This window comes from Rissa tridactyla, chromosome 9 (assembly GCF_028500815.1).
Source record: "Rissa tridactyla isolate bRisTri1 chromosome 9, bRisTri1.patW.cur.20221130, whole genome shotgun sequence".
In the NCBI taxonomy this organism is placed as follows: Eukaryota; Metazoa; Chordata; class Aves; order Charadriiformes; family Laridae; genus Rissa; species Rissa tridactyla.
In genome coordinates, this window is record NC_071474.1 from 38,056,972 (window position 1) to 38,071,164 (window position 14,193).

Sequence of the window (14,193 nt, forward strand, 5' to 3'; positions counted from 1 at the left end):
TAATAATTAAAATAGCTGTAAACTGGTTATTAAAATATTGTAATACAAAATACAACTAGTGCTCCATCACCAAGAAACTAGATAATTTTACTGCTTATCACGGGCACATCACCAAAGTATTTTACCAATGTAAATGTAGAAACATTATATATATTATTCAAAAAACATTTCTGGAATGCATTGTTCAATTCGAGAGAACTTCACTATTCTCAGGTGGTTTTCAAAATGCTTCTTTAAGAAAGAAATGTAATTCTACAATAGTTAATACCAGTGCTCTCTGTTAAATTGGAACTAATATCAAACACATTTCACTACAGCCTTATTCAGAAAGACTGCCTTCATAAATAAGAAAAAATCGTTATGGAAACCGGCAATGCTTATTAGACCATATTGACTACAAACACAGGGACAACAGATTAGACTGGACTGAAATAACGATACACATACAGGGGAACACGCAATAACTGTTAGAGGGGCACATATGGAGACGTGAACATACGGAAGATGGTGGTAAGCAAATCAGTAACAGATGAAAGGATGGTTCAAAAAGAACAAAACTAGAGAAATTAGGCACAAAAGAAAGTAAAAAGACTAGCAGAAGCCATAACAGGAGCGGAGGTGTTTTAAAGTGCTGTTGCATGTGACTTTTTTAAATAAACAATTCTTATTTTGCAAAGCAGAATATGTTACATGCACCAAGGAGATGACCGTAAAATGAGATATGCAGCAAAAACACGGTAGCCCTCCAAGCATTGCTGAAAACAGAAAACCCTATGCATTTTACAGCCTCAACATGGTGTATATAAGTTTGGCAGAAATGCATAAATGGTATTATAAGGCAATGGCACTCACTCTGGAGGTGAATGTCAGCAAGCGTGGTGGCTTGATGATGATGCTTAGCATTGAATGGAATGTCAACATAAATAATTTGGAATCAAAAAGAAATTTGAAAAAGTAACATATATGCACCATGGCATCAGAAAATGACCATAAAATGCAAAAAGGTGATGGAGTGATATGGAACAAACCTTGGAGAAATATCGCATCCTTGCTGCATAAAGGCACCCAGGGAAAACCAAAGGCTGTTAAATATTCCAAACTCATTTGGAGGATCAGGAGGATTCTGAGGGTCACGTGGTTCTTCACTGCTGTCTTCCAAGTGCCATTCGTAAGGGCTGAATCTGCTGACTAGGAAAAGAACTACGCTGACGCCAATGTAAGCAAAGACTATACACATCCAAATTTCATAAGCCAAAGGATCCAGGAAAGAGAATACGCCTGGTTTAGATTTCTGAGGCTTCTTGATCATGATGGAGATGCCCAGGCTCATAAAGGGTTTGGAAAAGTCTATGACTTCTTCTCGCACCAATGTTATAGTGAGGGGGGCAACAGCTATATCTGCTCTCTGAAAAGGGAAAACAAACCCAAGTTAGTTACAAAACAGTTGCAACATAATCACAATCTAGAGTCTCAGGCTAATGAATCAGATAAATCACAAAAGGGAGCAGGAAACATTTACTTTGCAGCCTGTTTTTCAGTTACTGAAGTTAAGGACTACATGATATCGATAGAAAATTTTTAACAAGAAAAATTACAATAAAATCTGTGCAAGGGCCTCACAACAGAGGCACATATGTACCAACATGTATTTATACTTCTATTAAGTTAAAATGGATGAATAAACACTATGCAAACTGGCCAGTGAGATGGCAACTAAAATGATGTCATTTTCTAGAAATGGTCTGTATCCATCCTTCTGTCTTGAAGACTTTGGGAAAGTTATGTGTTTGTTATATTTTTATTTTCTCTTTTCCATTCTTTCAGCAAGTTCTCTTGCCTAAATGATTAGTCCAGGATCTTTAAAAGGAACCAAAGAGAAGTAATCAGTTACTGAATTTCAGCTGCATTTGGCCGCTACCACTCGTATGCTCCTTTGAAACCCCACTGCAATAAGGGATAGAAGATGGTAAAATAGTGGGGTGACACAAAGCAGACAGCGCACCCTTTCTGTGGTCACTGAAGAATGATAATACAGATTAGAATCTCCGAGAAGTAAATAGCCTGGGTTATGTGAGAAGAATGCAAAGTAGTATTTTTCAGTATAACATATGCCATCCTATTGTGCAGAACTGAGCCCTATAGATCTATAACACAGACCATGCTCTGGGGCTGTGTCACCTGGAAGCACAACCTCATCTCGTTGCATCTGTCCTTCACCAGCGGTGAACCAGGTACCAGGTCACCACCAGGGTAAACCCTTCCCTTCACTCAATACATCTTTGCTGGATTCCATGGGCGTAAGAATGTGAAGTAAAAAAAAATTACTTGGTTACCTGATTAAAAAATAACATTCCAGAATAGATTTTTAACATATTTAATTGTATCTGTATTTCTATGCCAGAAAGATTCAAGTCACGCTGTTTAGATAAGCTAGCCTTGATTCAGCCAAGTACTCAAGCAGGTGTCAGCATTTGCACCAGAGGGGACTAGAATGTTAAAAAAAAGCCCTTTTCGTTTAAAAATTACTGTTATGCGAGAGTCTACATACTTACATACTTTTTTTGTAATCTATTTGAAACACTCTAACTATTCACGTTATTGATAATTTTAAAAGCTAGCCTTTTGTTGGTAATTAAGAATTTCAGAAAGAAAAAATTATTCTTAGGGAAGGTTTAACTTAACAATACCTAAACCACTGTGCACCTTTTAAATCAGATTTTTGTTTCCCACCAGTAAGTACATATCTCTTGCTGGTGGAAAAACAAAACCTGATTAAGTAGAAGTTTGAATAAAATTTAATAGGAAATGTTAATAAGACTTGATTACAATCTGTGCCATAAAATAATCGAATATGCCTTTATGTAAATCTGATGGTGATGTACATGACTTTCATTAATATCTAATTTGTTCCTCCTCCTAGATAGTTGTTTTTTTTTTTTTAAGTTTAAGTTTAGTAAGCAGAAATGGTGAAGTCCTCTCACCGTGCAGCCATGCCCGAGGCACTTTCTCTGCTAAGGGCAGACTTGTCGGCCCAAGGACCGGCTCTCTACAGCCCTTCCCATGGCAAGTCTCCCTCCCTGCAGTCCCAACTGCACACGTGACCTCTAGATTTGCCCCAGCCACTCAGGAATACCCCTCAACACTCTGTACTGGCATGTGCAAGGTGTGTGTACACATTCGCTGCTTGGAATGATCGGATAACCCATGCCTGCACAGGTAAGGAAGCCATTCGGAGATCACAGCCCTCGGTGCACCCTCTCACAGCCCTCCTCAGCCCCTTGAGACATTCAGGACATTGCCTTTCCCCTCCAGTGACCGCTTTCCTCAAGGAGAAAACCCTCACCTGATTTGTGGTCACTTACTGCAAAAATTGAGCTTAATGTGGCTTGAATATAAAACCTGAAAATGCCGGCTGCCTTTGGATGCCTGGGTGCTTACTGGCTTTGCAGCTGAATGTGTAAATCACCTAAGTAATAGAGAGACTTGGGGGGACACGGGTGGAGTGTGGTAAAGGGACTGGATGATGCTGGGACTTGTTTGCTGATGAATTCCCCCAAAATATATATTTGTCTTGTAGCTGCTGCTTGTTGAGCTACTGCTAAATATTAGATATCTGCAGTCAGTAAGTACAGGAAGCACACAGAATATCAGTTTTAAATGTAGTCAGAGTCCATGGCTGGCTGGGAGACTAAGCACTTTGACCGTGGCTACTGTATTTTGTGTTGAACTAATGAGGTACTTACAAATTAATCCTTATTAGAGCAAGCTGAATGGCTCAGGACCCCTGTAGAGACTTAGCAATGATTCCACGCAAAGTGAAGCTTAGGTGAGAGGCAGATGCCCTACTGCCTGGTACTTCTGCACATGGAGAGCTGGCCTCCAAACAGCTCGTCAAGGTAGGAAAAGGCTGGTTCAGCTATTAGAGCATTTAGTTTCTGTAGCATTTTCCCAGACTTGGAGAAATTTAATTCTCCCAAAGTAATAATTTTAATTGCCAAAGTAGACACGGTGGAGCTCTTCCTAAGTGCTGATGCAGCGTGCAATAAAGTCCGTATCTCCTTCCTGAGCAGCTGAGTTCATGCAGGATGTTCCTGTGGGGTCTTGGGGGGATGAAGCTGATGCTGTGCTGAAGCACAGACAAATCAGTTTTTAAAGGCCTGATTGTTACCATGTCCTCATTCATCTCATACAGTACAGATTTCTTTGTAAATGATTTAAAATTGCATTTTAATATTACAAGGGATACAAATATTTATTTTTCTGATACATTTCTGCCTTCCTGCTTTCCTACCAATTTCGACAGGCATTCAGTATATTGGAAACATTGACAAACACCCTCATGCCTTGAATGAATATGGCAGCAATAGTTTTCCGCAGAGGGAACAAGCGGAAGTTCAGACACAGGATCTCAGGGAACCATCGACAACCCGGTCACCAAGAGTGGACCACCTACAATCCAGCACCCGAGCCTGGTTCCCCACCACTACCCTGAATATTAGTTGCACTGGAAAAGTTTAAAAAGAGACCGCTCTTTACTTGTTTATTTAGGCATATAGTATTTGAAATGGAGAGCTTATGGAGAGCTCTAAGCACCCTAAAGGATCATTAATAACTGCAGCACAGTTGTGAATTTCCCTCCCTCTTACGGCTGCAGATAAGCAGAACCCATAAAAATTGAGCTCGATTAAAAAGAACACAACCAAAACGACAAACATGCCCTTCCCCGTGCAGAACTGGAGGGGGGTTTAAGAACCTCAACAACTACGCTTTGCTAATCACTCATGACTAATGGCGTTTCAAACAGCATCTTCACTGCATTTGAGCCGGGCAAGAAATGTCACGGATTCCTCTGAGGCTTGTTCTGTCTTTGCCTACTCATGTGGGAGGGATGGATTTAGAGAGGCCATGCAGCACGGAGGCGCTACCCACTCTGTTCAAAGCTGACCCAGGGGGCCACAAACCTCGAGACTCTTAAGGAGAGGGAGAAAAAATTGCAAATGGAAATATTCCTCTACATGGAGAAAGAAAAGCGATAAGGTGTTCCACCTCTGTAATCCAAAAGGAGGGATCGAATTCTTCTGCTTACAGACCTAAAGATGAGTCTTCCTAACTTCAAAGCCATGCACTAGAGGAGATACCAGATATGCTCCTGCCTGTACGTGCTTCTGGTCATTTGTGCTTGCAGAACTGAACAATTTCTTTGCCAGTGTGTTGCTTTTCAAGAAGTGGGCCTGGGCTGCAGTCGCTTTGCAAGACTTTGTGTGAGGGGAAGCCAGCCAGCACTCGGACTACATGCAGACCGAAGCAGAGGGACACGGCCCCGTTTCCATCGGGAGCCAAACCTCCAGGCGCCCCAGATGTGCTGAACGCAGGTACACAGCGGTGTCTGAAGAGCCTGTGCTGGAGTAATGACTGGGTCTGAGCACATTTTAGGACTTCTCAGTGCAGTCTGAGGTTTCCAGGTATCAGAAAAGGGTGTCAGACAGAGCAACACATCACCTCTGGTACCTGCTGGTAAAAGCTACCTTGTAAAGAGAGTCCAGTCTACCCAAGGACATCGGGGTGTGTTGATAGGCCAGGTCATGGGCCAACGTGTTTTTAACACATTAGTTCACACTTATTTAAAAACAACAGCTTGTGTATGACTAGCAGCATGCTACACTGGAGTCTTAATGTGTATTAGCTGAGCAGTATAAAAAGCTATCAAGGTGTTAAAACTGCAGCTGGCCTTGTCTGCTGTAGTTTGTCAATGTTAAGTCCATGCGTGCTATATGTGGATGCCCACAGTTCCTTTGGAGGCACTAACACTCTATGCAGATGGAGAAATTAAGGGTATATCTGCTTTCTGAGCTGCGCACACCCGTGTTCTTCCTCTGACTGTGCTCGGACGCAGGTCAGACAAAGTCTGGGACCATGCCAGCATGGCTCTGAGCCAGGGCTGCGGTCCTGTCCCCCCACACGGTGTGGTGCCACCGCAGCTCAGTGGTGGCCTGGGCAGGGACCCCACATCTGTTCATGTGTCTAGAGGATGAGGGTCCATCTGAGCCACGGGGCAGTGGCATCGCACGGCTGCCTTTGGGCACTTGTACCTGGGCTTCCACCCTGTTGAAACCAGGGCGAGGGGCGAGCTTTTCCCGCTCACAGCACAGTCAGGCTCTGCCACAGACTAAGAGCACATGGGATGTTTTGAGGAGAATTAGGAATTGAATTAGTCTTCCTCTCCGCTGCGATTCAAAGGCTGTGTATGCCATCTGTAGCCTTTCTTCTGCTGCTAGGAGAGCCAGAGAGGCCAGCGCCACGTGAGGCCGGTTAGTCTGTGAAAGGCAGGGAGATGTGTAGGTGGTCCCACTCCAACAGACTGTGGAGGCTGCCCGCATTCCGGGGACTGTCTGTCCTTTACATCCCTGCTTCGTTCCTTTATGCTATTTTACATATTGAAAGGTTTTTATAAAGACCTTTTTTTACCTGAGGAGAGTTTTAAAGGCTGTAAGGTCTGGCTGCTCTTTCCACTCCCAAAGCATTTGTAGCTACAATTAAGATCTGTGTTAAACCTACTGTCAATTAGCCTCAGCGATGTGAAAAGCATCAGGCCCAGGGAGGGAAGGCTTTCCCTGGCTGAAAAGAGAAGGAAGAACAGCAGCCTGCTTTAAAAGGGAAAGAAGAAATAAAAGCCCACAGAAAGAGGCTTACCCTACAGAAGAGAAAAGACGATTGTCTAGTGCTCAGCAGCTGGTGGGTACAAAGCCCCGAGCACCGGCACTGTGGGAGGTGCTGCTGCTCATCAGCCCCAGCCCAGGGCACCTCGTTAGCAGGTTGATCACTGGAGGACAAAGCACTGGCCTTGCTGGTTTGCTTTGCTGGTTAGGTTTAAATAGTGATTCAGTCTCGCAGACTGAGAATGATTTAACTACTTCCCTCTTCTAAAATGTCCAGGAGAAAAGCTTTACCTATTTGCTATTTTTATTCTGTCAGAAGTTTCCACTATGTTTTAGAAATTTCTCTTAGTTTAAAAAATAATAGTGCTTGAATTGGTAGGTTTTTTTCTGGTAGGAAGAAGAGTCTTATTTTGACACCATCAGAGTGAAAGAGCAAAATTAAGGTTTTCTTCAACCTGGACTAATGTTCTTTGATTTATGAAATATCAAATAAATTATATTTTTATGTCAAATTTTATTATTATGTTATCATTATTAATTGTTATTACTATTAATACTACTACTACCACGACCACCACCATTTGAAAATTGCTGACAAAACCACAAGGCTCTGTTGTTTCCTCTCTAACAAGACTCCTGGGTTCTCCTGTTTGGAGCAAAGGGGTTTGGGAACGTCTCCTCGGCCAGAACTCCCTGCTTCCAGGGCTGACACCCCAACGCTGCCAAAGAGCAAGCCCTTCTCTGTAGCCAGGGCCAGTTGTACAGCCCATTGCAAAGCCACAAGGAAAGGTGGCTTTGGGTACAGGTCAGGGCACACTGAGCCCCCCTCCATCCCTCCCCAGTCGGAGCCTGGGTCTGGAGGCTGCAAGGACCCAGCTGCACTTTCTCTCCTGATTCTACGCTGCATCCCACAGGAAGCAAGAGCGACAGCAACAACCAACTGGCACAAACGAAACATTAATTACAGTTAATTAGGGTTTTGGCATTAAAATGACAAGCCATTCACTTCCTATGACTGTCCTAAGAGCAATTTTAGAAAAGAGCGGTATGCGTGGAGCTATGCAGAAAAGGGCACAGCATTCAAAAAGCCTGGTAAGACTTCCCAGCAGTGCCAGGTGGTGGTGAGAAGCTTGTTAGGTCAGGAATATGCTGTATTTGACAAATGACTAGTCACTGTTTATCACTTGAGACAAGTGCAATCTAAAAGATTGCGTTTTCTGCCACAGCTCAGTTCAGCTGCTGGATAACTGGTACCAAAACCAATCAGGCCCCTTTTATCCCCCCATGCCTGTCTTCCATACATGCTAATAAAGGCATTTAAAATCTAGTCTCCCTCTTGTCTTCCCAAAATGGAATCCAGAGGAGCCAAATATGACAGTAATTTTGCAGACAAGGCTCGCAGGGGCATTAGGGGTAACGTACAGTTTTAGTTCCCTAATAGAGTTTTAAGCCCCTGAGAGATAAAGGAAAGCCAGCACATAAATGAGGCGCTTGCTCCAAATAATTAGCACTTCTAGAGCACTTTTCATCTTCAAAAGGCTTTGTGGGCATCCTCGTGAGTGTGGTACACAGCCACCTCTCAACAGATGGAGAAAGAGGCCAAGGGCATTTCACGATGTTTGCAAACAGGGCTGGGAAAGGGTCTGGAGGGCTGGTGAGGTTTGTACTGGGAGTTGAGGGGCTGTCTTCCCTGCTGGCAGAAAGCCAGGTGGGTTTCTGTGCTGCATGCCAGCTTGGAGGCTCAGCTCGGCAGGACGGGGAGCTGGCTCAGCAGCGCTGGGCTGTAAGCATTAACCTGGGTCTACACTCAAACCTCAAGGGACGCATCTGACCTTTGAATAATTGAGCGCTGCAGCAAAGAGGCTTCAGTTAACTGAGCTCGCAGCGTGAGAAGAAGAGCTGTTGGGGGTCAGGGAGGGAAACATTCCTCAATTTTTCATTAATGTGAAAACACAGATGAAAACTGCTTCAGAATACAAAGGAACAGGCCTTTTTGCAGGGGAAAATGAACAATGGTGGGGTGGGAGTGTGGTTGTTTTAAAGTATGGTCCACGGTGCCTGCGAGGCTGGTTTTTGCTGGTGTGGAAAAGTCACAAGTACGGTCTGGTCATGGGGAAGTGGCAAGGGCTCAGTTTGATGGTAAGGAGGCAGAGGTCTCTGAGCTAGGCTCGTCCCAAAGGGTTGTGGAAAAGGCAGCTGCAGCCAACCTGTTTATCATGGAACGGTTTGGGTTGGAAAGAACCCTTAAAGGTCGTCTAGTCCAGCCCCCCTGCAAGGAGGAGGGGCATCTTCAACTAGATCGGGTTGCTCAGAGCCCCATCCAACCTTGAATGTTTCCAGGGATTGGGCATCTACCACCTCTCTGGGCAACCTGGGCCAGTGTTTCATGACCCTCATTGTAAAAAAATTCTTCCTTATATCTAGTCTCAATCTACCCTCTTTCAGTTTAAAGCCATTACCCCCTGTCCTATCACAATGGGTCCTGCTTAGAAGTTTGTCTCCATCTTTCTTATAAGCCCTCTGCAGGTACTGGAAGGGGCTATAAGGTCTCCCTGGAGCCTTCTCTTCTCCAGGCTGAATAACCCCAACTCTCTCAGCCTGTCCTCACAGCAGAGGTGCTCCAGCCCTCTGATCATTTTGTGTCCCTTTCCAGATGGATCTTGCATCGTACAGCAGCTGCACAGGCTAATCTTGGCTAAAGTCCCAAAGGCAGTGACCCATATCACACCTTTCCTCCTCTGGTGTAGACAGTCACCGTGCCCTGGCTGTTAGCAGCAATTTCAGGTTCTCTTTTGTCACACTTTTCACATATGGTATGATTATTTTTTTAAGTGAACAAACTGTTTCATTGCTTTTCACTTGCAAATATATCAAAAGGACCCAATTATGGCTAATACTCTTGATATTTCTTGAACCACACACAGGGAAACTGAGGGTTTAGGTTTCCACTGCAATGTAATTATGCTTGGAACTCAACTAAACCTTTGCTTCAGCGGTTCTCGATTTACTTGTTTTCTCTAAGAGACGTAGCACCAGTTTCCCAAATCACAAAAGATCTGCATAATGTCAAACCTCAAAGCAACGGGGAAGTGAAGACATAACCCAGGGGTCCAGACCCCTTTTTACTTTCTCTAATCAGTAGATTTCCCTCCGTCCCCTTGATACAATACTACAAAAACATTGTGGCTTATATAAAATATTTTGAAGTTGAATAGGCTAGCAAGTTTACAACAAGGTGACAGGACTGACTGCTCCAGAAAAAGAAAACTTCTGCAAATCTAGCAATTACTTTAAAAAGACTGATTCACTTGAAAAGAATTATCTCACCACAAATTTTCCCAAGGAAATTCTGAGGTGACTTTTAAGAATTACACTCAGCCATGGAACAAAAGGAGGCAATGGAAATATGCGCTTCTGCTCAGATATTTTTAATAAAGGAAAGCTTGTTAAAAATAAACTGTAAAGAAGATTTGGGCGGAATCACAAATCATCTCATTAGCATTTGGGGGAAAAAAAGCAAAGATGAAATACCAGCTTGTAAAGTCTTTTCTGCAAAGCCAATTTTTTCCTCCTTCCATCTGGTTTATCTGTATTCCAAAATTCTAATTTTCAAAGAAGTTTCTAAAATGGCAATTCCGGACTGTTTTTGCTCTTACTAAACAAAGCAATGTACACCCAATATAGAAATACAAAGAGGAATGCAATGAATTAGACTTCTTTTTGGTGTGTCTGACAGTTGATTTTTAAAGCCAAACCTAGGTTTAAAAAGAAAAAAGACGTGGGTGATTTCACACCTGCACTGCTGCTTACCGTGAAAAGCAACCACGGGGCTAACTGAGTCTTTAGTCTCTGGTCAAACACAAACTGACATCAGTGATCCAACGAGGGCCAGCATCACAGGACCAGACCCTTAACGGGAGGGGAACCCTCCCAGCACTTAGAACGTTGGTAAAGAAAAAGGAGACACGGCAATGCAAAAGCAGCATATGAAGTGCAAACTGAAAATTCTGCTGTAGACAAGAATTTGAAATTTGCCCAATGTCACTTCTCAACATTTTGTGGACTCTGATTTGGAGAACCCCAGTAAAAAAGTGACACTTTCCTTTCCAATGAAACAATTAGAAAAGTAGACTATAAAAGTGGCACTACAAAGAAATACCTAGAATTTTAAAGGTGGTATTCAAACAGACGATCTTTATTTTGCAGTTTATTAACTTTGAGCATAACTTTTTATAAAGAACATTAAAATGAAGGTTAAGAGAAACTTACCCCATAGACCAGTTCACCCACCATGCCATTCCATATCTTAGTCTCAGGGTCCCTAGCTCCATATTTCCCATCTCCAACAATTGACAGTTTGTATTTTATTCCAACATGTTTTGCTATTTCAGAAGCTAAGTCTACACAATATCCTTCATATCTCTCATTCCCTTCTAGTTGTTCATGGTTTTTCTTATACATTACATATGGTGATTCCTTTGAAACAAAAGTAAAGATCAAAAGTCTATGAATGAAAAATACAGCTTTAAAACATACAAAATGACAGCTGCTATTATCCTTTATATTACTGGCAAGTATTTACAATATTTCCTGCTTTGGTACAGATATTAGAAAGACAGATTTTCGCAGTTTAAAAAACCTTGGCTAATCCTACATTATTGTATTCTACACATAGTAGAATCCTACACATAGTATTGATTTTATTCCTAGCACGGACCCATTGAAGACAACAGGACTATTCCACTTTAACGAAGTTACACTTTTGTTTGCAGGATTAAGCCCGATTAGACAGTCATATAGCATCATTGTAGTAATAATTCAGGTCTTAGTGCTTAAAGAACCAACACACCAAACACCTGTACCATCAAAATCATTTCCTAAGGCCCCAGTGGCTTAGAATGGGGCTCTGATGAAGGTATTTTCAAAGCAGCCTAAGTGAAGCTAGGCTAAAATCCTCAGCAGCAGCTTTTGTCACTAAATTCCCTTAGCCTTCTTGGAAAATTCTAGCTGAAATGCTGATTATATCTCACTAAATCCATAGGACTATAAAATACAATGCTTCACGAAATAGCATAAAATTGGCTCATGCTTAGTAGAACTGTAACAGGCATAAAAGTCACAAACAATACTGTACAGAGCACATCTGCTAGAGGCGTTGGGACTGACACAGGTGCTGCTGTTTATGAGACACAGGAAGAGCTTTACTCCTTTGGAATTGCACGGGTATAGGTCGCTTTTCACCCCGTGCTAGAGCAGTTCCAGTTCTCTACAGGCTTCATTGTGCCACCCTTACTCAGTCCACAGGGGTTGAGTTTACAGGAGCTGTACCTGAGTGAGGGGTGCAAGATTTGACCCTACAGCAGGAAGGCCAGATCCCGCAGTCATTACATACATGCATAATAACTTCACTTATGCGAGGCATTTGAATTCAAGTGTCTGAGAAGCAGCAAAGTGCAACGTTGAGCTCAGTGAGCTCCTCCTGTGAGTAAACTTATTGACACACAGAGACGTTTGCAGGGTCAAGCCCTCAGTACATCTATGGAAATTACTGAACTTTTCAGCCTCTTGAAGTCACATAGTGTCCAACATTTGCCTCCTGGAGAGGTGTCTAACACACCTCAGGAGCCACGCGCCTTGTTTCCTAAACACAAACACACTAAGAACATAAAACTTACCAAGATGGTAGTGACTACTATAGTTCTGTTCTCCACAGATGAAGTGTCATTAGAGGGCAGCTGATCTAATGCTGGCACAAATCTTTCATATTCGTTCCAATAACCAGCCTATAAAAATGGAGATTGTTACCTCATTACATACGTTTACAAGGTCTCTGGTGCATGAACTCGTAACAGGAACTGCCAAAACACTGGGCTTTGTAACACTCATTCATGCAACATTTTTGCCATTAAAGGACTACATTAGCTTCAATTTAATTTCCTTAAAGAAACAACGTTCTCAAGCCCACCTGCAAATAAATACAAGCCAAATCTAAGTGACAATACATATTAAATTCTCCCTATCTAAATTCACGTCATCATCATGCCTGTGGAATAAATCCCCATGCATCCACAGCATAAGAACATACTATCGACAAGAAAATAAACTGCACAGCACTCTGACTAAAATTCTTTGACTTTATAATTTTTATCCATATTCTGCTGCAGTTCGGAGAATGAATGCAGTCCCTGCAGAGATGCCCGAGCTAGCTTTAGAGTAGCTGCACAGACATCGTTAGCAACGCAGGCACAGCAGCATTATCTTCAGTACGGGACACAAACCCCTCCGCGAGCACGAGGTGACTATTTGTCAGCTGGTTTGTGCTGACCTTTATGGTGCTGTGGCTACATTGCTATGCTATTACACTAGTTTGGTATTTCAGCACAACACAGAAGTAACACCTCTGCCTGCGCTGTAAACCTAGCTGAATGCCTGGGCCATGTTGGGGGTATGTTGTTATTAAATATGTGCAGAAGAGTGTAAGGAGTCTCAATGGTGAGTAAGCAGGTTAGGTACCTATCGCCAGGTGAAATCAGGGGGATTTACGTGCCTTGTCCATACAGACTCTTCTCTCGATACTCCTGAGATCCCGTCTACCTAATTATTTTTGAAAATCTGCCCTAAATTTCTTTTATAACAGGGATCTAGGCAACTATCCCACTTAGAATCTATACTTTATTTAGGAGACAACAGAGTAAGTGGCAAATCCTAATTAAAACCAAATTTTTTTTCTGTTAATTTCGGAAGGTTTCTAAAATACACTGGCTCCAGCTTCACTACAGCTCCAAGGCCCTGTTATGGAGAGGAAGGGAAAGAGGAATTCAGGAGATAGGGCTGAGCACAGGACCATGACAGCAGGCATTATGCTTGGCAGTGGAAAAGCTCCAGAAGGGCTTTAAGGGGTCGGAAGTTGACATGGAAACCAATGAAGATATTAAGCAGGGCGAGTGATTTGGTCCAGGAACAGAACAGAGCAAGATTCCTAGGACAGGGAAGAGAGTAAGAAGGTTGGGTTTCCTCAGGGCCCTGTTATTACAGTGCCTGTGTGGTATTTTTGAGTTTCATTAGTTTGTTGGAATAAACATTTGAGAAGATTTGAAATCAGGATGCATATCTTGAAACTCACCTTCCGTGATCCAGCGGCTTTCATTTCATACACATCAATTGTGTAATTTGTTCTCCGCCCATAGGTGTCAAACTGGATGTTCCCTGTCATTCCTTGAACTTGCACCTTAAGGGAATAAACAGAAAAAACATTTTAATAAAAGATTCACTTTATTTTTCCCTCCGTTACATTTTGCAGGAACCCACTAGCTCTAGCACAATTTTTATCTACAGAAGAGACTTGTGGCGCTTTTGACACAGCCGGTTATATTCTTCATAACAAACCAATCCCAATTCTCTCAGTTTCAGCTGTACATATTCTTTGTTAGTTAGTACTCAGCTGGTGACTCACTCCAGCAGAGTGAGCTGCATTTAAGTATACGTGAAATTAGCCCTGCACGTATGTTAAATGCAAGACAGACTGATTCTGCCATGC

The 14,193-nt window shown here is 42.7% G+C and overlaps 1 protein-coding gene across 4 annotated transcripts in view; it reads right to left on the bottom strand.

The window, feature by feature from the left end:
- The window catches only part of GRIA3 (glutamate ionotropic receptor AMPA type subunit 3), a 153,594-nt gene that overhangs the window by 42,585 nt on the left and 96,816 nt on the right, over positions 1 to 14,193 (bottom strand). For 3 of the 4 annotated variants that reach the window (XM_054214869.1, XM_054214872.1, XM_054214871.1), the window contains exons 8-11: positions 13,780 to 13,884; positions 12,332 to 12,439; positions 10,926 to 11,132; positions 1,029 to 1,405 (exon numbers count right to left, since the gene is read on the bottom strand). In XM_054214869.1, the coding sequence (XP_054070844.1) occupies positions 1,029 to 1,405; positions 10,926 to 11,132; positions 12,332 to 12,439; positions 13,780 to 13,884 (797 nt within the window). The remainder of the gene's footprint in view (positions 1 to 1,028; positions 1,406 to 10,925; positions 11,133 to 12,331; positions 12,440 to 13,779; positions 13,885 to 14,193) is intronic. The other variant, XM_054214870.1, reaches the window with a different exon arrangement.